This window comes from Salvelinus sp. IW2-2015, unplaced genomic scaffold (genome assembly GCF_002910315.2).
Source record: "Salvelinus sp. IW2-2015 unplaced genomic scaffold, ASM291031v2 Un_scaffold1627, whole genome shotgun sequence".
Classification (NCBI taxonomy): domain Eukaryota; kingdom Metazoa; phylum Chordata; class Actinopteri; order Salmoniformes; family Salmonidae; genus Salvelinus; species Salvelinus sp. IW2-2015.
In genome coordinates this window covers 237,901-261,904 of record NW_019943045.1, presented here as the reverse complement: position 1 = coordinate 261,904, position 24,004 = coordinate 237,901, and the positions used below count along the sequence as shown (strand labels likewise).

General features: G+C 42.1%; 1 protein-coding gene across 1 annotated transcript; it reads left to right on the top strand.

The window, feature by feature from the left end:
- LOC112071516 (trafficking protein particle complex subunit 14-like) lies at window positions 1–23,819 on the top strand. Its single transcript, XM_070439420.1, has 11 exons — window positions 1–696; window positions 2,024–2,119; window positions 2,596–2,725; window positions 2,998–3,084; window positions 5,718–5,838; window positions 6,263–6,410; window positions 6,830–6,891; window positions 14,600–14,758; window positions 18,792–18,942; window positions 19,028–19,227; window positions 20,682–23,819. The coding sequence occupies exons 1-11, from the start codon at window positions 205–207 to the stop codon at window positions 20,836–20,838; spliced, it is 1,803 nt and encodes a 600-aa protein (XP_070295521.1). The 5' UTR covers window positions 1–204; the 3' UTR covers window positions 20,839–23,819.
- The last annotated feature ends 185 nt before the right edge of the window (window positions 23,820–24,004 follow it).

The following is a 24,004-nucleotide window of genomic DNA, read 5'->3' as shown; positions in this document are numbered from 1 at the left end:
GCGTCAGTCGCAGGTTCACCGACTGATGATGGACACAGTGAATTGGATTTTAAATGTTTATTATTATAGAGATATTTGTAAAAATAGGCCAACTATCGATGCTGGTCATACACTAAGAATATTAACCCCCGAGTGGGTTTTGAATAGTATTAGCTTGTGTGATTGTATAGCAAGCTATCAACAGGATACATAATCTAGCTAGCCATGGTTCTAATGATGGAATCGCAATGTGAGTATTTTATGTATTTCCCTGCGGTTCCCATCACGGACCTGTCCGACCCGTCAAAATACCGAACTCTCCCCCGGCGCAGTCACCTCTACCTCGGCGAAACGGTACAGTTCTTGCTGGTCCTGCGGTCCAGAGATGGAGCGTCGGGCTCGAGCGGGACAAAGGGAAGCGGGTCAGGTGACAGCGGTACCCGGGCTTGGAAGGAGCTGGTAGGGTCCCTCTCCGCTGTAGCAAGTGTCTGCCCCGGAGAGAGCCGACATCGCTCCCAACTTCACCCCCACGAGTTCCAGAGAAGCTACAGCGACGACTGTGTAGACGAGGATCCCGACGACGTTGACTTTGCTGCGGGAACAGTCCACACAGCCAGAAGGGAGTCAAGGAACCGACGTTTCAGAGAATGCAAGCCGCTTCTCATACACAATAATACGGGGCGTGATGGACGGCAGTATCGGCGCGCACCGGTTCGGGTAATATGAAATTATGAATGACTGTAGTCATAATTGGACGGAACAATGGCACAATGATTGGACTATACACATAACAACTAGCTAATACCGTATTGAGTGTTATAATAGGCTACGTGTACACCTGCTGTGTAAAATAGGAAGTGCTGACATTTCCTGAGCATGTAAGTGAAACGCTCGTGCAGCAGAAGTACACATGTAAACCACAACAGTCAACCAGACCTTTTTTTAAACTTCCTGTAAGCACTGACCTATGACAGTTGGAACAAGCCAAAATACTGTTTGACAGTAGAACTGGGTTCAAATAATTTTTGGAATAATTTCAAATAACCTACTTTGTGCTTGATTGAGCATGTCTGTTGCAATGGAACCAAAAGAACAGTTCCAAAAATGTAAAGCCAGCCCACCTGGCACTCCAGGCAGAGTAAACCAAACGCTTTAAACACTCAAAGTATATGAAAGATTTCAAGTAGTATTTGAACCCAGGTCTGTCTGACAGACAGCTTGTTATTGTGGCAAGGAGCACAGGTTGGTTCTAGCTACAGTCACTGTGATGACATTCAAATAGACGCCTCAAACTTTCTTTAGTCTTAACCAACCAACACTTCTTTCGATTCATCCAACCTTGACATTAAGAGAGAGGGAGAGAGAGCTTGTGTAAGGAGTATTTGCTCACACTTGCCTGTTATCAAGCCTCGCAGGACGGACAGCAATAACCTACTAATTATTTTCAGACTACATTGGCAGAGAATTCAGACATACATGCCAACTCAACCTCATAGGCAAACAAATTAACTTAACCTTGAGGTGTTGGCAATCGAGGGTAACAACCACCCACTATGATAGTCAATAGTAAGCATGGGACAAATAGAGAGAATGAATGAGTATTTTTTGCACACATTCCTATTTGTCATATCCTCTGTGAAAGACAGATCCCTCTTCTACTATTACATTTGACCATAATAATAGTGTACTAGCAGGTGGAGTGACATCTGTATCGATAATCTATAGTGAAAATATAGAATACAAACTTTATTTGTCCCTACATCCCCCTCCTCCATTGTTTACATAAAATCTTCTCTCTCTCTCTCTCTTCTCTCTCCTCTCTTCTCTCTCCTCTCTCTCTCTCTTCTCTCTCTCCTCTCTCTCTCCTCTCTCTCCTCTCTCTCTCTCTCTTTCTCTCTCTCTCTTTCTTTCTTTCTTTCTTTCTCTTTCTCTCACTCTAACTCTCTCTCACACACACTCTCTTTTTCTCTCCCCCCCTTCTCTCTCTCCCTCTTGCTTTCTCATTGTTTGTAATAGAGTATTTCTGTCTCTTCCTCTCTCCTAGTCACCCATGGACGAGCCAGTGGTATTGAACGAGGAGGTCATATTCCCTCTGACCGTCTCATTGGACAAACTCCCCGTCAACACACTCAAGGTCAAGGTGAGAAGTCATGCAGTGTGTGTGTCTGTATGTGAGTGAGTAAGTGAGACAGAGAGACAGAGGAGAGAGAGAAAAGAGAGAGGAGAGAGAGAGAGAAGAGGAGAGAAGAGAGAGAGAGAGAGAGAGAGGAGAGAGAGAGAGGAGAGAGACAGACAGCCAGACAGACAGACAGACAGACAGACAGAAAACAGGACAGACAGTGTCATTGTCTTTTTCTCTACTCGTCTCTCTATCTGTGTTCCCATCATATCTCCATTTCCTCCCCCACTCTGTTTTGTCTCAGATTGTAGTGACTATACCCTATGCATGTCCATAACCTTGTCATAGCCTCTCTATGCATGTTTATAACCTTGTCATAACCTATCTATTCCCATCTATGTCAGATTGTAGTGACTCTATTCACGTTCATAACCTTGTTATAACTTCTATGCATGTTCATAACCTTGTTGTAACCTCTTGTTTCCTGTCTATGTCAGGTCATAGTGACCGTGTGGAAGCAGGAGGAGGAAAAGGCAGAGATCAGGGAACATGGTTACCTCACCATCCTACAGCTGAGGAGRCCCACACACACCTTCAGACAAGACCTTAATACCTTCAAAGCCCAGGGTCAGGGTCCTTCACTCTCCAGTGGCTCCCTCTGGGTTGTGACTGAGAAGGATAATGATTATCTTAGATTGTAAAACATTATCTCAATTCACTGTAAGGCCTACCAAATGAGTATAGGCCTACACATTTAAAGTACATTTTCAATATTAAGTAAAACAACGCAATTCACGAGGATGAACAACTGCAATATACATTCAGTGTAAAGTCTATTAAAAGTGACCCTCTCTATTTTTCTCCCTCTTTTTCTCCCCCCGTCCCCATCCCCCGTCCAGTCAGCACCACGTTGAGTGTTCTTCCTCCACCAACTGTGAAATGTCAACAGATTACCGTCTCCGGGAAGCACCTGACCATCCTCAAAGGTGGGGGAAGACTACAAAAGGGTTCTTGGCTGTCCCCATAGGAGATCCCTTTTTGGTTCCAGGTAGAACCATTTTTGTAAACGGTTCTAAATGGAACCCAAAAGAGTTCTACCTGGAACCAAAAAGAGTTCTTCAAAGGGTTATTTTAGGGGGACAGCCGAAGAACACTTTTAGGTACTAGGTAGAACCTTTTTTTATTAAAGTGTAATACCTTTACACACTGCTATATTGTGATGGGAGAATACTAACATTGTTGCACCTGACCATTCTCAAAGGTAGGGAGCAGAGGGGGGCTAACTCTGTTAAACTTGGGCCATAGTGTGGTTTATTTATTTATACTCCACTTTGCATCATGCCAAATAACTCCCCTTAGCTGTGTGTTGTTCACTATAATCCAAGGTTTCACATGCGTTATTGTTTGAGTATAACCTATTCTATACTTAACCACAAATGCTTTTGACCAGGAGTTTTTTCTGACCACCTGAAAAGAAAAACCTTTAGGCCCTCGCTGTAGCCTGTGACTGTGAGGGTAGGGGCTAAGAAAATATGAGTCCGATAACTACTCTGAAGCAGAGCCAAGAGCTCCTGACTCCTGGTGAACAAAGTTAAGTTTGAAACAAGGCTGAGCTGGTTTAAGGAAGCGCTTTCGCTTTTGAAGAAAGGGGTTTAGCCACAGAGAGCCACTGAACTGTATCCTAGTCCTCAGCCCAGGGCTAAGATCAATAACAACCCTCTCATGTGTAAAATCCTGTTAATTCATTGTATTTAATGAATCAACCACCAGGATAATCACTGACTCTCTGGTGGTACCGAGTCTGACCCAGTAATAGTGCAGGTTCATAGTTAGGTTGGGCCCATTCAAAAGCAAAGTCCCCAGCTAGCGATCATGATCCCATGTTAACAAAGCGTCTTTTAGATATTAAATCCATAAATGGGAGGACCTGATCCTTGATAAACACTCATACTCAGAGACGCTTTGTGAAATACAGGCCCTGGACAATAGCAGAGCTCCACCCAATGTTCAAAGGGCAAAGGGAGAGAAAAGTATTACAAATAACCAAGACCTTCTTTAATAGATGGTTAGGAAACATGTCCCAAGTAATTAACTACACCGACAACAGTGTTATCACAGTGTTATCGCAGTGTTACACAATAGCTCAATAGTTTATATAGGTAGTAGCTCTTACGTGTACATGCTGTACAGGATATTGGCTCACATATGTGGATTTATATTTACAGTATGTATAGTAGAGCACCCTTTGAAATTACCCTGAAGTTTACAGTATTGTGTATTGTCTTTATGGGATGTGGATTACATTAGTGAGGGTTGTGTATTAAGCTTGGGCAATATACCGTTTATGCCATATACCGGGTTATTTTGAAATACCGACGGCCTACGCCACTGCTTATAACTATTAAGTTAAAGCTGCAATATGTGACTTTTTGGACAACCTGGCCAAATTCACATCGAAATGGGATATGTCATTCTCATTGAAAGCAAGTCTAAGAAGCTGTAAATCTGTTCTATGTTCGTTATTTCTATGCTTCCCGTTCTCAAGTTTAACTATTAGAATTGAAGCAACCAGGAAATGGCTGAGAGATTTCTGCATATTGCACCTTTAAGTATAACTATAAATTATATCCAGCTCAGGGATCCAGCTATGCATTTGGTTTGCTAACTTGCTAGCTAAGTGGCTAGATGTCAAGATCAAACTTCTTGGTTGCATTCAATCCCCTCCTGGATCAAGATCCCTCTTGCCTAAATAGTTTTGTGCGTTAAAAATGTATAATTATAGCGCCCCCTGTGTGCACTTCCGGTAATACAGTATACCTTAGTATGGTACAGAAACAGTATGACGGTATGAAAATCTGGATACCACCCAACCCTATTGTGTGTATAGCTAAATACCATGTATGTACTGTATATGAATGGTACCCATATCAAATCAGATCCAATCAAATTTTGTCACATGTACCGAATACAACAGTTGTAGACCTTACTGTGAAATGCTTACTTACAAGTCCTTAACCAACTGTGCAGTTCAAGAAACAGAATTGAGAAAATATTTACTAAATAAAATAAAGTAAAAATAAAAAGTAACAGTAGAATTACGTAACAATAACAAGGCTATATACAGGGGCCCGGTACTGTGGAAATGTGCAGGGGTACAGGTTAGTCGAGGTCATTTGTACATGTAGGTAGGGGTAAAGTGACTATGCATAGATGATAAGAGGATAAACAGCGAGTAGCAGCAATGTAAAAACAAAGGGGGGTCAATGTAAATAGTCCAGGTGTCCAATTGATTAATTGTTCAGCAGTCTTATAGCTTGGGTGTAGAAGCTGTTACGGAGCCTTTTGGACCTAGACTTGGTGCTCCAGTACCGCTTCCTGTGCGGTAGCAAAGAGAACAGTCTATGACTTGGGTGACTGGAGTCTTTGGCCATTTTTTGGGCCTTCCTCTGAAGTGGAAGTGACTATTGTTTTTGACAATAGTATTATGACATCACCTAAACTTCTTCCTCTCTTATGCTTTCCTGTCTCCGTTTCTCTCTATCTCTCCTTCCCCTCATTTCCCCCCTCCCCCTCTATCCCTTTTCTAACTCCCTTCCCTCTCACACTCTCTCCCCCCCAGTATTAAACTCCAGTTCTCAGGAGGAGGTCTGTGTGAGGGATGTGAGAATCATTCCTAACTTCAATGCGTCCTACCTCCCCATGATGCCTGATGGCTCTGTGCTTCTGGTGGACAATGTCTGGTAAGTACAGATCTAGGTTCTAGGATTTTGGGACCACCCCCATTACTAAACTTAACCATTAGGGGTGAAACAGAAACAGAAACTGACTGTAGATCAGTGCCTGATGGCTTTGTCCTCCTGGTGGACAATGTCTAGTACACTCCCTTAACCACAGATCTAGGATCAGATTACAGTACTACTAATACCAACTTTTGCAGTTAAGGGTAAAAAAGCATCAGTGTCTGCCGGACAAGGTGCTTTTCAGGGACGCTGTTTATAAGTGTTGAAACATATTGTATATTTTGTTCTAAAATGTTGAATAAAGATATAATGAGTGTCTGAATGTCCCATACGGTTGTTTATTTTTTATGAACCTTGATCAGAATGTAAAAAGTACATAACTTTTGTAACCATGGTGATGACATCATTTACTTCCTGTCTGCAGCCACCAATCAGCAGAGATTGGAATGGCGTCGTTCCACAGGATGAACAGTAGCTCCTCTCACCTTCCCAGCATGCTCTCTGCCCTGGAGGAGCAGAACTTCCTGTTTCAGCTGCAGCTCAGGGACCAGCCGGHGGAAGAGAGCAACGAGGTGAGAGGAGAGGAGAGAGGGAGGAATGGGGAGAGAGAGGGGGGTATAGAGAGAGGAGAGAGGGACAGAGAGAGAGAGGGGGAAAAACAAGGACAATGTGTAATATCAAATAAATGGTCCTAGTTTGTGATGTAAAAGGCAGTGAGATACATTTCAGGTAATAAAAAAAATACAAATCAAATCAAATAAAAAAATCTAATCAAATTTTATTTGTCACATACACATGGTTAGCAGATGTTAATGCGAGTGTAGCGAAATGCTTGTGCTTCTAGTTCCTAATATTAATATGATATCATACTTAGTGTGGGATCATTTCATCTGTTTTAGATTAAACATATGCATGAGAAATCTMCCATGAATGTCCTTGTGGAGCATGAAATCATTTGAGGAATGTGAATGTGTTTTGCTCTCTGCTTAAGGGTCTGGAGGTTCCTTTGGTAGCTGTGCTGCAGTGGTCCACCCCTAAACTTCCCTTTACCAGGTAGGTCTACAACTACTAATAGATAGAACTGGCTCATAATCACTATAACTTTCCCAAACACTCACTATACCTACTCCATTATAACGACCCCATTATAACTACTAGTCTTCCCCAGGTACAGTACATCTCCACCGACTATTAGTTGAAACCAGAGCCATATATTTAAGAGAGTTGGGCCAACTTTTAGAATTCTGAATATTGTTCTAATTCTAGACAGTCAGCCACATAGCTTTGCTTAAATATCTCCCATGTAATGTAAATGTAGCTAGCCTGGCTGCCATAGGATGTTGTTGTCATGTAAATGCATCATAATGCACATTCTAGTGACATGCCATTCCCCATGTAATGTTAATGGGTCGCCAACATGGCTGCCATAGAATGTGGTAGTGTCACGTACAGTCGAAGTCGGAAGTTTACATACACTTAGGATGGAGTCATTAAAACTCATTTTTCAACCACTCCACAAATTTCGTGTTAACAAACTATAGTTTTGGCAAGTCGGTTAGGACATGTACTTTGTGCATGACACAAGTAAATTTTCCAACAATTGTTTACAGACAGATTATTTCACTTATAATTCAATGTATGACAATTCCAGTGGGTCAGAAGTTTACAAACACTAAGTTGACTGTGCCTTTAAACAGCTTGGAAAATTCCAGAAAATGATGTCATGGCTTTAGAAGCTTCTGATAGGCTAATTGACATCATTTGAGTCAATTGGAGGTGTACCTGTGGATGTATTTCAAGGCCTACCTTCAAACTCAGTGCCTCTTTGCTTGACATGGGAAAATCAAAATAAATCAGCCAAGACCTCAGAAAAAAATGGTGGACCTCCACAAGTCTGGTTCATTCTTGTGAGCAATTTCCAAATGCCTGAAGGTACCACATTCATCTGTATGAACAATAGTACGCAAGTATAAACACCATGGGACCACGCAGCCGTCATACTGCTCAGGAAGGAGACGCAATCCCAGAACTACAGCAAAGGACCTTGTGAAGATGCTGGCGGAAACAGGTACAAAAGTATCTATATCCAGAGTGAAACGAGTCCTATATCGACATAACCTGAAAGGCCGCTCAACAAGGAAGAAGCCACCGCTCCAAAACCGGCATAAAAAAGCCAGACTACGGTTTGCAACTGCACATGGGGACAAAGATTGTACTTTTTGGAGAAATGTCCTCTGGTCTGAAACAAAAATAGAACTGTTTGGCCATAATGACCATCGTTATGTTTGGAGGAAAAAGGGGGAGGCTTGCAACCCGAAGAACACCATCCCAACCGTGAAGCACGGGGGTGGCAGCATCATGTTGTGGGGGTGCTTTGCTGCAGGAGGGACTGGTGCACATCACAAAATAGATGGCATCATGAGGTAGGAAAATTATGTGGATAATTTGAAGCAACATCTCAAGACATCAGTCAGGAAGTTAAAGCTTGGTCGCAAATGGGTCTTCCAAATGGACAATGATCTCAAGCATACTTCCAAAGTTGTGGCAAAATGGCTTAAGGACAACAGAGTCAAGGTATTGGAGTGGCCATCACAAAGCCCTGACTTTAATCCTATAAAACATTTTTGGGCAGAACTGAAAAAGCGTGTGCGAGCAAGGAGGCCTACAAACATGACTCAGTTACACCAGCTCTGTCTTTAGGAATGGGACAAAATTCACCCAACGTACAGTGGGAAGCTTGTGGAAGGCTACCCGAAACGTTTGACCCAAGTTAAACAATTTAAAGGCAGTGCTACCAAATACTAATTGAGTGTTTGTAAACTTCTGACCCACTGGGAATGTGATGAAATAAATAAAAGATGAAATAAATAATTCTCTCTACTATTATTCTGCCATTTCACATTCTTAAAATAAAGTGGTGATCCTAACTGACCTAAGAGAGGGAATTTTTACTAGGATTAAATGTCAGGAATTGTGAAAAACTGAGTTTAAATGTATTTGGCTAAGGTGTATGTAAACTTCCGACTTCAACTGTAAATGCATCATAAAGCAGAAACCTCAATGGCCCAACCATAGAAATCCTGTAGGTCGTTATCAATAAGACGTCACAATAAGGTGCAGAGCATTCGATGGCGCATTTGCCGATATACTGTTAGCTGATAATGTTTACTTTGCAAGCTACCGGACCAGTAGAAACTTTGTACAGCTGGCTAAACATAGTGGTAAGTAGACCTAATGTACTTTTTTCACTAGGCCTACCTTGCGAAGTTAGCTAACATTATCCCTTTTCAACATTGTTTTTAAGAGTGTTTAATCACGAATGCTGCTGACAGACGTGATAGGCGACACACTAGCTTAACACAGTTTCTCTGGACCCCCCCCCGCAAGGTCGGTGTTTGGCCCCCGAATCCGACTGTTTTCCATACTGAGTATTGCCAACCCAGACAGTATTTCCAGAGACATTGTGTATTATATGTCCATTGTGCTGCACACAATTTAAACTTAGTCTTGAATGATACATGCCAAGATACTCCAGAGATGAGATAAGGGACTGTTGATATTGCAACCACACAACTCAAACATCAGTTCACCAGTATGAAGACGAAATCGCAAGCCCTCAAGAACTGTTGTCCGCTAAAGATGATAATCTGTTTGCATCTGCCAATTTATTGGCTGTCCAGTATCCAGACGACCTGTCCCCAGAGCTTCCTATCCAGTTAATCTCTTTCCGTTTTGTGTTGATGCTGGCAATTAAGGAGAATGAGAGGCGCAATTAAAGATGTTACAGAACTGCTGCATTTGAAGCACCACTCCCTTCTGCCCAGTTTCCCTGATGATAATATGGCAATCAAGCTGTTTTTACCATCCCTGCAACTTGCTTCTGCGGAGTGATCGTTTTCGAAACAAAAACTCACAAAGAACTACCTAAGAAGCATTAGGCTCTCGGTCTGATATGCGCTTTTGAACACCTGAGTAAGCGCCACTCATTGCACTGGCGCCGTCGTAGCCTCATAGCCACGGCATTTGTTTACAGATATCCCCTCATACTTTCAATCAGTTAAATTTGTTATTTTTCATGGTCTGAGGCACTTTTTCAGTCACATTCCTGAAGCCCAAAAAACAAACACGTAGCTTCTTAGTACATATGTCAATTTAAAAGKTTTATGAATTACTTTTTGGAGGTTACTGACAAATGTATTTATTAAATAAATAAAAAATAGACATCGATGACAGGCGCATGGGCCCTCAGAGTTCGTGGTCCACTCCATCTTGTGGAGACTGCCGGTACGCAGGTACTACATTGATTGATGGACCACAAATTGGCTAGCTAGCTAATAACAAATAACGTCAATATGGCTAGTTAACAAGCTAACTTTACGGGGATAAACTAGATGACTATATTCAAATATTGTTTGATTTGCTTGCCATCTACGGTGGTGATGACAGTAGTGCGACTGACAACTTTACCAGGACGAGGACTTGCCGATGTCAAGTTTTTCCCAAAAGCCAAATCTCTGACGAAGCAAGCTAAATGACACGTTGCTAGCTACATGCCAAATGGATAGGCTACCCTCAAATGTCAGAAAATAAATGGTTAATTGATGTTTACTAATCATGAAAAGCGTGCAGTTACTTGCTGTATAACTCTGATGATGTGTAGTTCTGACTATGCATTTCAAGTGCTGATTATATTAAAACCAAATAGTTATACCATTTATTTAGTCATTTATTTAGTAAAACGGCACATAGTTGTCAATAGTTTTAGCGGAGCTGGGGGCTTCCTTAACCCCCAGCAGCCAAATCGAACACTGCACTGTATTGCAGTGTTGCCAACTCCTCAATAAGGAAAGTAGCTATTGGCTGTCCTAAAAGTCGCTAGAAGTCGCTAATTGACGTCATCGCCTAATTTGCATAATTGGCCATGTGCATGTAATTGTGATGGACGCTGTAGGAGAGAGGAATAACGTTGTGGGAGAGACAAAAAGTGAGTAAAAAACACCCTAAATATGTTTAGAACTACAAATTAACTTTCTTCTGTCGATTCTTGTTTTTTTTTATGTCACAATTCCAACCCTCCTCCTTTATCCGGGCTTGGGACCGGCAAAAGTGACCCAAAAGAGACACTCTGGCGGAGTTACTTCGTTTTTTATTATAAAAATAAATAAAAAATGTATTTCTGTTTAGTTTTCTTAATTTGGTTTGGTATTTAACCTTATGGTCCACTTAGGAGCCTACAAGTCACAGTAAAACATGAACATTTTTAACCATAACATGAAAAAAAAAAAAAAATGTATACAATCAACATTAACAATCTAAATGGACCAAAAAGAGACAATAGAAAAAACTGTCAATGGCAATGTGAGAAAATTATGGTAACTAGTCTGGCCCTAATTCAGGTTAATTGTTTTTGTTCCCCAGACCCCCCTCCACACACACACAGGCTGTGCTGGCTCACAGAAAGAGTGAGTCATTGTCATTTTGGTCAAGGCTCTATGGCAGGTTCAGCAACTGAGGGAGCTGACTTAAATGAGTAAGCAGCTGATGTGCCAAAAAGCTGCAAAACATTATCAGGCAGCTGGTGCTCATAGCAAGCRTCACCAGACAGCTTCAGTCCATATCGAATGTACGGGATGGAGTTAAGGGTCTGCATGGACATCCGATTTCTAAGTTTGCTTTTTACCACACTCATCTGGCTGAAAACTCTCTCGACTTCATCATTCGATTGTGGCAAGGACAACACAGACACAGCAGCCATGGCAAGTTCTTGAAACGGGTTGATATCAGCTGCATCCCTGAACTTCCAAATCTCACTCCAGAAGCCCAGTGTGTTTTTTGTCTCTTTCCATTTACTAAGATGGATGGCACGCCATTGCTGGACAATCTTGTCTATCTCTGCAGGGGAGCAGCCAAGGAGATTGGCTATTTTTTCTATTTCTCCAGGGCTCTTATTGTGCTTTAGAGTTTCCTCCACATTGAAAACTGACATGTACTGCAATGCTTCAATGTTGTCCGGCAGTCTCACCCTCAACTCATTAGTGAGGGAGATGGTGAACGCTACACACTGCTTTCGGACATTGTTTTCATCCTCAGGCGCAAGGTGGAGCTCAGCTGCCTTTGACTCAAAAAGGTAACCAAGGCACGGTTTGGGACTGATGTATCCATCTATTGGCCCTTTGAGTACATCAACATTTGCCAGTGGATTCAGCACCCTGCTGCTCATAGACTTGATCAGGCTAACCAAGCTGTCAAGTAGCTTAATAGGATCTACTTGCTCTCCCTCAAAAGCCTTGATGGCCAACTGTACCTCACCCAGCACTGACGTCAAAAAAGTCAGATACAATATGTTTTGAGGATCACTGTACATGGAGTATAAAACCTCAGCCATGTAGCAGTGTTCACTGGACTTGGTGACTGCGAAATGCAGCCTACGCTCCTCCCACTGGTCCAAAATGCGTGAAACCGCGGGTTCAATGGAGAGCCAACGTGTGGCAGGTTTCTCCCCACAGTTGATGGTCTCATATATGGCCTTTTAGGCCTCCCTGCGCTTTGGAGACACTGAAAACCAGTTATAAGTCTCTCGTACCAAGTACTCCACACTATGGGGGAGGGTGTAATTGGAAGCATGACGTACAGCAAGCTGCAGATAGTGGCACACACAGCGAATAAGAACCAGATATTTGAGGCCATATTCCTCCTTCAGCACTTTATGGACCCCATTGTTAATCCCCGTCATAACAGAGGCATTGTCAGTCCCTATCCCCAGGAGTTTCTCTTTTTTAAGACAACACTTCTCCACAACAGCACGGGCTATAGATTTGGCATCTCCTCCCTCCAACTCAACAAGCCCCAGAAATGTTGATACAATTGTCTGCTTGGTGTAACTAAAGTACCTTATCACAACCCCCAGGTACTTAGAAACACTTACATCCGTGGACTCATTGAGGAGGAGGCTGAAATGCTGGTCACCCACATCTGCGACCAACTTTTTTAGAAAGTATGGTGCTAGAACACCATTAATCATTTCGGTGCATTTTGAAGTGGGTAGCAGCAGTGGAGTCTGAGAAAGCAGCTCTACATGCTTCTCCAATGTGATCACATGCCAGCATGGAACAGTGTTCAGTGATAGCTAATGCCATGGGAATGCAGTGATTTATTTTAGACAAAGAACATTTTACATTTACATCCCGCCCCATTTACATCAGCCAGCGGCGGCTTCCCGCATGCTCGATTCATTTGCAGTATGGACGCGGAGGGGTGAATATCTCCTGCTCTGACTGCAGCTGGGAGGGACTGCTGCGCGAGGACTGGGCCGCCTGTGAGTGCTTTGGGACGGGGGTGGGGGCCACGGCAGCAACCGCTGCTCGTTGAGAAGAGTAAGAACGATATGTGCTTTCACGTCAGAGTCTCCGAAAGTCTCCAATAACACCAGAAAAAGTCGCTAGATTTGTCGCTAGTCGATTTTTTAAAAATGTGTTGCTAGAGGGGTCTGAATACTTGCTAAATATAGCAACAAAGTCGCTAAGTTGGCAACACTGCTGTATTGTAACGTTTTATTGATAACGACCTATTAAATTAATAGAGGGGCCATGTCATAAATCCTAAAAGTTCCAGAATGGGGTGAAAATGGCAGCCATGTTGGTCAGTGAGAAATCCAAAAACCTACTCGAATTGAAATTAATTTCAGTAGATGTAACGGGGTGAGTGACTCGTTGCCCGGAAGTCAGGCGCAGGAGAACAGAGATGGGTGATAACAGGAGAACTTTAATATACACCCTGGCCCAAAGGCACAGGCGAGGCAGCACAAAGCACAACCACGGTAACATGAACCGGATTAAACAAAACAAACAAACCTAGCGCAAGCCAGCCTATAGCGTAACACCCCACACAAAGAACAATTCCACACACAGACATAGGGGAAACAGAGGGTAATATACATTTAGTCTGATGAGGGAATGTGAACCAGGTGTGCGGGAAAACAAGACAAAACAAATGGAAAATGAAAGGTGGAGCGGCGATGGCTAGAAGACCGGTGACGTCGACCGCCGAACGCCGCCCGAACAAGGAGAGGGACCGACTTCGGCGGAAGTCGTGACAGTAGAAGGCCATAGTCCTGATTTTACTTATCCAGGAAAATTAAGGCATATGATATAAGAAATGTGTAATATAAGTATTGTAACCTAAAATATTGTCATATAATAATAAATCCAGTTTATATGGAATTTGCATACATCTTCTATATAAATAGCCTCTAAAATATAATAAGACCATAAATGTTATAAATTTTTTTGTTCTTGGAAAGCTGTGAGTGCTATTATAGATACAATATCAGTACTTGTTGCATTTACAACTTGTCTATGTACTTTCATCAACTGATTTCAGCCAGTGTATGGCTGTGGATTAACTACATTGTTTGAATGGAATGTTGGCTATTGGCAGTTAATCAGAAAAATTTATAGAATTTTCTCTAAAACTGACTGGCTAGCTAGCTAACAAACATACAATGCAGATACATTCTTAAAATTCAATATTGTACACAGTATCTTATCACAGCACTGGCTTGTCATGGTTGACCAACTCCCTCACCAAGATGGCTGACCTTAATCCCATCATAAGAAAGTTAATAGTATTCTAATCCTAATTCTTGGGGTCAACTCTTTAATACATGGATCTAGTGGAACTATCCATAATAACTACTCTACGTTGACTAACTGTCCAAATATACCTACCCATTATTACTCTGCTACTAACTTCCCTTCTCCAGGTACCATCTCACCCACTACCAGCTGCCCAGCGTGAGACTGGCCCAACCCCGGCTGGTTATGACAGCTTCCTGTCCCAGTGCTGTGCAGCTCCAGGAGCACTTCCGGGTCAAATACACCCTACTAAACAACCTGCAAGACTTCCTGGCTGTAAGACTGGTCTGGACGCCCGAAGTGAGGGATGGGAGAGGAGGGGGGGGGGGGGGGGGGGAGATGGAATGATTATGGAGGGAGATGAGGTGAAGAGGGAGGGAGATGTAGAAAACGGAGAAGATTAATAATTTTTACACAAAAAAGAGTGTGATCAAGCAAGAGAAAGAGTGGAAGAGAGGGATAGAAAAAGAATGACAGAGGGTAATGACAAAGGGTCCGTTAGAAAGAGACCGGGAGAGAGTGAGAGATAGTCCATGGAGAGGATCATACACACTGAACTAATAAATACAGTGGCTTGCAAAAGTTTTCACCACCTTGGCATTTTTCCTATTTTGTTTTACAACCTGGAATTAAAATAGATTTTTGGAGGGTTTGTATCATTTGATTTACACAACATGCTTACCACTTTGAAGATGCAAAATATTTTTTATTGTGATACAAACAAGAAATAAGACAAAATAAAATAAAAACTTTAGCGTGCATAACTCTTCAKCCCSCCCTAAGTCAATACTTTGTAGAGCCACCTTTTGCAGCAAAGTCTCTTGTGGTATGTCTCTTTAAGCTTGGCACATCTAGCCACTGGGATTTTTGCCCATTCTTCAAGGCTAAACTGCTCCAGGTCCTTCAAGTTAGATGGGTTCCGCTGGTGTACAGCAATCTTTAAGTCATACTACAGATTCTCAATTGGATTGAGGTTTGGGCTTTGACTAGGCCATTCCAAGACATTTAAATGTTTCCCCTTAAACCACTCGAGTGTTGCTTCAGCAGTATGCTTAGGGTCATTGTCCTGCTGGAAGGTGAACCTCCGTCCCAGTCTCAAATCTCTGGAAGACTGAAACAGGTTTCCCTCAAGAATTTCCCTGTATTTAGCACCATCCATCATTCCTTCAATTCTGACCAGTTTCCCAGTCCCTGCCGATGAAAAACATCCCCACAGCATGATGCTGCCACCACCATGCTTCACTGTGGAGATGGTGTTCTCGGGGTGATGAGAGGTGTTGGGTTTGCGCCAGACATGATGGTCAAAAAGCTTAATTTCAGTCTCATCTGACCAGAGTAGCTTCTTCCATATGTTTGGGGAGTCTCCCACATGCTTTTTGGCGAACACCAAACGTGTTTGCTTATTTTTTTCTTTAAACAATGTTTTTTTTTTGGCCACTCTTCCGTAAAGCCCAGCTCTGTGGAGTGTATGGTTTAAAGTGGTCCTATGGACAGATACTCCAATCTCCACTGTGGAGCTGGTCTCTTTGTTGCCTCTGATTAATGCACTCCTTGCCTGGTCCATGAGTTTTGGAGGGCGGCCCTCTCTTGGCAGGTTTGTTGTGGTGCCATATTCTTTAAATGTTTTAATAATTGATTTAATGGTGCTATTTGGGATGTTCAAAGTTTCAGATATTTTTTATAACCCAACCCTGATCTGTACTTCTCCACAACTTTGTCCCTGATCTGTTTGGAGAGCTCCTTGGTCTTCATGGTGCCACTTGCTTGGTGGTGCCCCTTGCTTAGTGGTGTTGCAGACTCTGGTCCCTTTCAGAACAGGTGTATATATACTGAGATCATGTGACACTTAGATTGCACACAGGTGGATTTTATTTAACTTCTCTGCGCTACGGATCCCTTTAGCGGGATCATTTTCCTAAACAACCGCTGAATTGCAGGGCGCAAAATATTACTAACAATATTTATAATCATGCAATCACAAGTGAAATATACCAAAACACAGCTTAGCTTGTTGTTAATCCACCTATCGTCTCAGATTTTGAAAATATGCTTTGCAGCGAAAGCAATCCAAGCTTTTGTGAGTATCAATCAATGCTACAACAGCTAGCCCCAAATTAGCATGGTCACGAAAGTCAGAAAAGCAATAAAATTATTCGCTTACCTTTGATAATCTTCGGATGTTTGCACTCATGAGACTCCCAGTTACACAACAAATGTTCTTTTTGTTCGATAAATATTACTTTTATAACAAAAAAACGCCATTTGGGTTGCGCGTTATGTTCAGAAAACCAAAGCCTCGTTCCGTTCGAAGGAAATTCCAAAAAGTATCCGTAATGTTCGTAGAAACATGTCAAATGTTTTTTATAATCAATCCTCAGGATGTTTTTAACAAACATAATCGATAATATTTCAACCGGACCGTAACCTATTCAATAAAAGAGAGAAAGAAAATGGAGAGCTACCCCTCTCGCGCGCAGGAACTAATCAGAGGACACCTGACTAGTTTTGAAAAATCTTGCTCATTTTTAAAAATAAAAGCCTGAAACTATGTCTAAAGCCTGGTCACAGCCTGAGGAAGCAATTGGAAAAGGAATCTGGTTGATACCCCTTTAAATGGAAGAAAGACGGGCCAGGAAACACAGATWTTTTTTTTTWAAATCACTCCTGGGTTAGTAGTAGTAATGCCTTAGAGAGAGATAGAAAGAGCAGAGAGAGATAGAGAGAGCAGAGAGCGAGAGGGACAGAGAGAGAGATTTATTTGATTTTTATCAGAATCTCTTTTAGTCCTCATTTGGACTAATCTTCCAAAGAGTCCTTAAACATTAAAACACAATTCATAATGCAATCACATTTTCACATATAACACACTGTTACAAACAACAGACATATTACACTGACATATTGACCAGATAAATACAGTCTGAAAAGATAGATTGATTCCTTCATCTACCATAGTCCTGCACAACCTTCCAATGTTTTATATTTAAATGGTTCTAAAGTATTGTTTGAATTTGTATATTGAAAGGTTTCTGGTTTGCTGAGATAAATTATTCGATATCTTTATTACTCTGAATCGAAATGTTATTTTGCCTATTTCTCTTTTCTTTCTGGATAACACGTAGATGGTGGTCAATCTAGTCCTAGTGTTTACTGAAAGCCTGTCTCTTACCAGCTGAATACTGTTGTAAATGGAGTTTGGCCATTTTAAATGGTGTACATTGTGAAATAAAATAAGCAATGTTTTTTWAAATTATCTTGTTGATGAATTACCAGCTAAGAGCATTGTGCATGACTACAACAGAATAAGCATATCTCTACCTTAAAACAATCCTTGCTGCTTTGTTCTGTGCAACCTGCATCCTCCTAATTTCACTTGCTGATGCATGTCTCCAGACCACATAACAGTAGTTCACCTGACTCCCAATTAATGCTTGGCTTGTTTGCTTAAGAATCTTTCCCGGTAAATATTTTGCTATCCTTCTGATCATGCATGCATTTTTTTTTTAAACATAGATGAGTTATTGGAGACAACCATGATAAACAGTTGTCTAGCTGCACCCCTAGTAGTTTGGTTTCTGCCACTTCGTCAATTTGTACTTCCCCCATACTTAATTGCATCCCATGTTGTGCAGGCCTTTTCCTGGTGGAACAGACCAACATAACCCTGGTTTTCTTGGCGTTCAAAATAAGTTTGTTCCAGCAAACCCACTCCCTGATATTTCCCAGATTTACTTGTAGAGCTTGCTGTACCTGTTGAACCAATTATCTTGCTGTATAAATTGTAGTATCATCTGCAAATATAGTAGCTTGAGTTTCAGATAAGGCATAAGGAAGGTCATTGGTATATATTAAGTAAAGAAGTGGTCCAAGGCAACTGCCCTGCGGTATTCCACAGTTTAAAGCATGAGGGGAAGAAAACGACCCATTGATATAGGTGGACTGTTTCCTGTCAGGTAGATATGACTGTACCCAATTGAATGTTGCCTCCTGAAACCGATATTGCAATAATTTTGTCAAAAGTATTTAATAATCCACTAAATCAAAAAATAGTACACCCACAAACCTGAGACAGAGAGAGAGAGAGTGGCAGTAGATGAGGGGTGGGAATTCTGTCTAATGTCCAGTGATGATTTATAACAAAGCCCCTAACTAACTAACTAACTAACTAACTAACTAACTAACTAACTAACTAACTAACTACATACCAGAGGAACATAATCACTTTAGGCTATATTATAATGCTCTCTCCTTGGGTAAACTAAACACCAGCCTCTCCCACTCTCCCTTTCCGTCAATGTCACCCCCTTCCTCCCCTCTAACCCCCCCTCCCCCAGGTCGTGGTCGTCAGGAGGACCCCTCTGTCAGTTCTGTGGTATGTCATTCCCCCCTTAACAACCTGGGCCAGTGTCGGAAAGGATCCACCCTCTCCTTTACTGTCGGCTTCCAGATACTCAAGGCAGGACTCTTCGAGGTACCAGAGAGAGTGTGCGCGTGTTTCTCCGATTTAGCATACCAAACATTACTCACTCCACATGCCCCCCTCTCCTCCTCTCCAGTTAAGCCAGCACATGAAGCTGAAGCTTCAGTTCACAGCGTCCTGTTCCAACCCACCTGCTGAGGCCAGGCCCATGTCTCTGTCCCTGTCCAGGAAGAACTCTCCCTCCAGCCCTGCTGTCAGAGACCTGCTGGACAGACAGAGTCTGGGAAGATCACAGTCCTTCTCTCACCAACAGCCATCACGGTCGCATCTTATGAGGTAGGAGATACACGCATGTAACGCACAGACACATACACAACATGGCCAAAGGAATGTGGAAACCCCTTCAAATTAGTGGATTCGGCTATTTCAGCCACACCCGTTGCTGACAGGTGTATAAAATTGAGCACACGGCCATGCAGTCTCCATAGACAAACATTGGCAGTAGAATGGTCCGTACTGAAGAGCTCAGTGACTTTCAACGTGGCACCGTCATAGGATGCCACCTTTCCAACAAGTCAGTTCGTCAAATTTCTGCCCTGCTAGAGCTGCCCCAGTCAACTGTAAGTGCTAGGAGCAACAATGGCTCAGCCGCGAAGTGGTAGGCCACACAAACTCACAGAATGGGAGTGCTGAAGCGTGTAGCGCATAAAAGTTGTCTGTCCTCGGTTGCAACACTGACTACCAAGTTTCATACTGCCTCTGGAAACAACGTCAGCACAAGAACTGTTCGTCAGGAGTTTTCATTAAATGGGTTTCCATGGCCTAGCAGCCGCGCACAAGCCTAAGATCACCATGTGCAATGCCAAGCGTCAGCTGGAGTGGTGTAAAGCTTGCCGCCATTGGACTCTGGAGCAGTGGAAACACGTTCTCTGGAGTGATGAATCACGCTTCACCATCTGGCAGTCTGACGGACAAATCTGGGTTTGGTGGATGCTAGGAGAACACTAGCTGCCCCAATGCATAGTGCCAACAGTGACGTTTGGTGGAGGAGGAATAATGGTCTGGGGCTGTTTTTCATGGTTCAGGCTAGGCCCTTTCGTTCCAGTGAAGGGAAAACTTAACACTACAGCATACAATGACATTCTAGACGATTCTGTGCTTCCAACTTTGTGGCAACATTTTGGGGAAGGCCCTTTCCTGTTTCAGCATGACAATGCCCACGTGCACAATTGAGGTCCATACAGAAATGGTTTGTCGAAATCTGTGTGGAAGAACTTGGCTAGCCTGCACAGAGCCCTGACCTTAACCCCATCGAACACCTTTGGGATGAATTGGAACGCAGACTGCGAGCCAGGTCTAGTCGCTCAATATCAGTACCCGACCTCACTTATGCTCTTGTGGCTGAATGGAAGCAAGTCCCCACATCAATGTTCCAACATCTAGTGGAAAGCCTTRCCAGAAGAGTAGAGGCTGTTATAGCAGCAAAGGGGGGACCAACTCCATATGAATGCCCATGATTTTAGAATGAGATGTTTGACAAGCAGGTGTCCACATACTTTTGTAGTGTATATACAGTGCCTTCAGAAGGTATTCACACCCCTTGACTTTTCCAAATTTTGTTGTGTTATAAAGTGGGATTCAAATGGATTAATTGTCATTCCCTGTAATCCCTAAATTCTGGCAGTGACTCCTTGACCTCATTCTGACTCTCTGACCTCTCTCCTAATCCCCATTTTGTGTGTGTGCGTATGTCTCTTTTGTACTTGCGTCTCTATGTGTGTGTGTCCTAGGACGGGCAGTGTGATGGAGCGCAGGGCCATCACCCCTCCAGTGGGATCCCCAGTGGGTCGACCCCTCTACCTCCCCCCCGATCAGCCGGTCCTCTCACTGGACAAGATCGCCAAGAGAGAGTGTAAGGTACTGGTGCTGGAACCTGGAAGAGACTGAGAGACAAGGCGAGAGACAGGGAGAGGTGGAGGAAGAGAGGGGAGTGCTGGTGCTTGAGCCAGGTAGAAACAATGAGACTGTGAAGATGGGAGGGAGTGAAGGAAGGGAGGAAGAAGGGAGACATAGATAGAAAAAGGGAGAGAGAGAGAGAGAGACATCTCTCATGCTGAACATTTCCTACATCCTACAAGGCAGGCATGAACAATGATTTACCAGACAGACAGATAGACAATCTGTCAGACACTGAATGATTGACTGTACGTGAGCCACGTCATTTGAAGACACTGGAGAAATTACTTTCAACAACACCATTTCACATTTTTATCTCGACAACATTTGAAGTTTTTATGCCACTGTAATGTCAACATTCCATTTCATTCCTTGTTTTATTCCTTGTGTAATGCTGTAATTTAATGTGTAAATAATTGTTAAGGTTTTGAACAGGGTGAAGACAGAACCAGACTATTTGTAGAAACATTTTGGGAACTTTTTCACTGAAGATTACTGTGTTTACCGTACAGGGTTATGGTAATAGCCAATACCTTGTTAATACATATTGTTATACACTGGTATACATTTAACACAGTATATGTAATGTAATACTTGGATGTTCATTTTGTTAGTGAAAAACTGGATTATGTTAGTGAAAAACTGGATTATGTTGTGAAAAACTGGATTTTATTATTGAGAAACAGGATTATGTTAGTGAAAAACTAGATTATGTTAGTGAAAAACTGGATTTTATTATTGAAAAACAGGATTTTGTTACTGAAAAACTGGATTTTCTTAGTTTACACACTGTTAGATAAACTTATCTCATGTGATGGATGTCAAACTTGTGATAAAAAAAGCAGCAGGAGACCACAGGGAAAGGGTTGAGGTCTGTTGCATTGTGGAATAACTCTAGCCTGGTCTCAGATCTGTTTGCGCTGTCTTCACAACTCCTATGGTCAATGTCACGATAGGAATTGGCAAGACAGCACAGACAGATCTGGGACCAGGCTAGATCTGTTTCACCCGTGGATAGTGTCATCGGGTTCACTCTTATTAGAATGGGTTGTATTTTAGTGGCTTGGAGCCACACAGTCTCTACACTGTATTTAGTAGTTAATAAGTATTCTACCAGAGATGTTTTTAGCAGCATTTGCTACTGCTTAATAGTCTTAAAATTGCGTATACACACTCCTTAGTACATTCCAGAGTACACATATTGTACATAGAAGGACATACTCCGTAACACACATTTCATAGTCCACATTCCATGATAGGGAACAATCCTTTCACATCATTTGCCTTTCCCTTGTTATACTGCTGTTCGCCCTACTCCCTATAAAGTGCACTACTTATGGACCCTGGTCAAAAGTAGTGGACTAAATAGGGAATAGGGTGCCATTTGGGATACGGCCTTACACTGTTGTTCACCACTGTTAAAACTTTGATTACACTGGTTGATCCTGTTGATTGTTGTTGTTATGCCATTCATTCCCACCTTACCTTATTATTAGGGATTTAGTCCTGGGTAACAATCCAGAATAGTGGATTATTTAGAAGTCGTAACGTCCGTTACTGTAGCTACGTTTTCAACTGTTTACATTTGTGTTGAGAACATTGAACAATGGTGTGTGTGTGTGCAGGTGTGTGTGCATGCATAAGTGTGTGTGTGTGTATGTTTGTGCCCCTGAAGCATTTGTTGTAACTTTTTTGTATGTTTGTCTCAAATATTATTTTATTTCCTGGTTCAATTGCCAATGGAAATGACCAATGGGTCTTTATCCCTGATGTAAATTACAATGTGAGGTTGGGGACATTTCAAACGATCAGATTTTTTTTTTTTACTGTGTGTCAAAAGCCCGGTTTATACCTGGCTCTAACATGCATCCTTTGTCCTGATCCTGTCCACATTTTGATTGTGCCCACATTTTTAGACAGGTGTTGACAATCAAAAGACACATTGTGATCTGATTGTAATCAGATCATCCTGCCCACCTCCGGAGGTAGTCAYGCACGCATTGTGTCTTTATATCTTACAAGTGTAGACAGATCTGGACAGAGAAACCATTTTAGTACATTATTCCACCCGTTAAAATCATTGACAGGTGGCACCATTGACTGATTACATCAATATGTGTCTTACAATAAATAAATACATCTTATTTTGAGTAGTGTAATAATTTGCAGAAAGGATAGGATCAGGAAATGTGGTCACAATGCAGACACATTGGATGGATAACAGACACATTTTAATACCATGTGTAGACACATTTCTGGAAATGTGTGCACATATAGAATGTAGACAAGATCAGGACAAAGGACCCATGTTAACACCAGGTATAAACGGGGCTTATTATGCCTTGTTTTCCCTGGACACAAAGTACTTGCTTGTGTATTCTTTGTTTAATTTAGATGTTTTTATCTCTATATCTTCACATGAAGTCAAGAAATAGATGTACCCAAGACTGTGTGTGCAGAGGATGTGTGTGATTTAGTTTCTGATGTTTCATTTTGTTTAGATGTTTGATTTCCTTCAGCCTGGAATTGAACTGAAAAACAAAACCATTCCAACTCAATTTTCATTGTTCCCGAACACTTGATGAACAAAAGTTTGGTCACAAACATTTCCATTCCTTTCCTCTGTGATTTTAAAACAATGTATTATATTACTACTTGGACCAAAGTAGCTCACAATATGATTGTTTATGTATATTAGTGACTTATTTTTAACAGTCATTGTTGTTAAGCACTTGAATTGATTATAATTGTATTGTCCTTGGTTCTTTGGACACACAAACAACAAATGCAGTTGATTGTGTCACAGATGTACTGTGGCACGTTGTTTGCTAGCAGTCTCACTGGCCTTATTTTAGATGCCTCGAATACAAACGTCTGTCAGGGAAAASTGTTGGGGGAAAAATAGTTTTGAGTCACTCCTCGTTTGTTGCACTCTTGAAATGTGAAATAAATACAGTTGGAGCGATTGGGAAGTTTGTATTTTACGCGTCGTAAGTCTGCTGACCAAGAAAAAGGAAAGCGGAAGAGGGGGGAGAAATGGAGAGAATATGGGATTTGAATGGGTACTACAACATCCTTGTGGCACACCACTTTCACAGGTGCATTACTGTAGGACAGGTAAGACAGACACAGGTGTGTTACTGTAGGACAGGTAAGA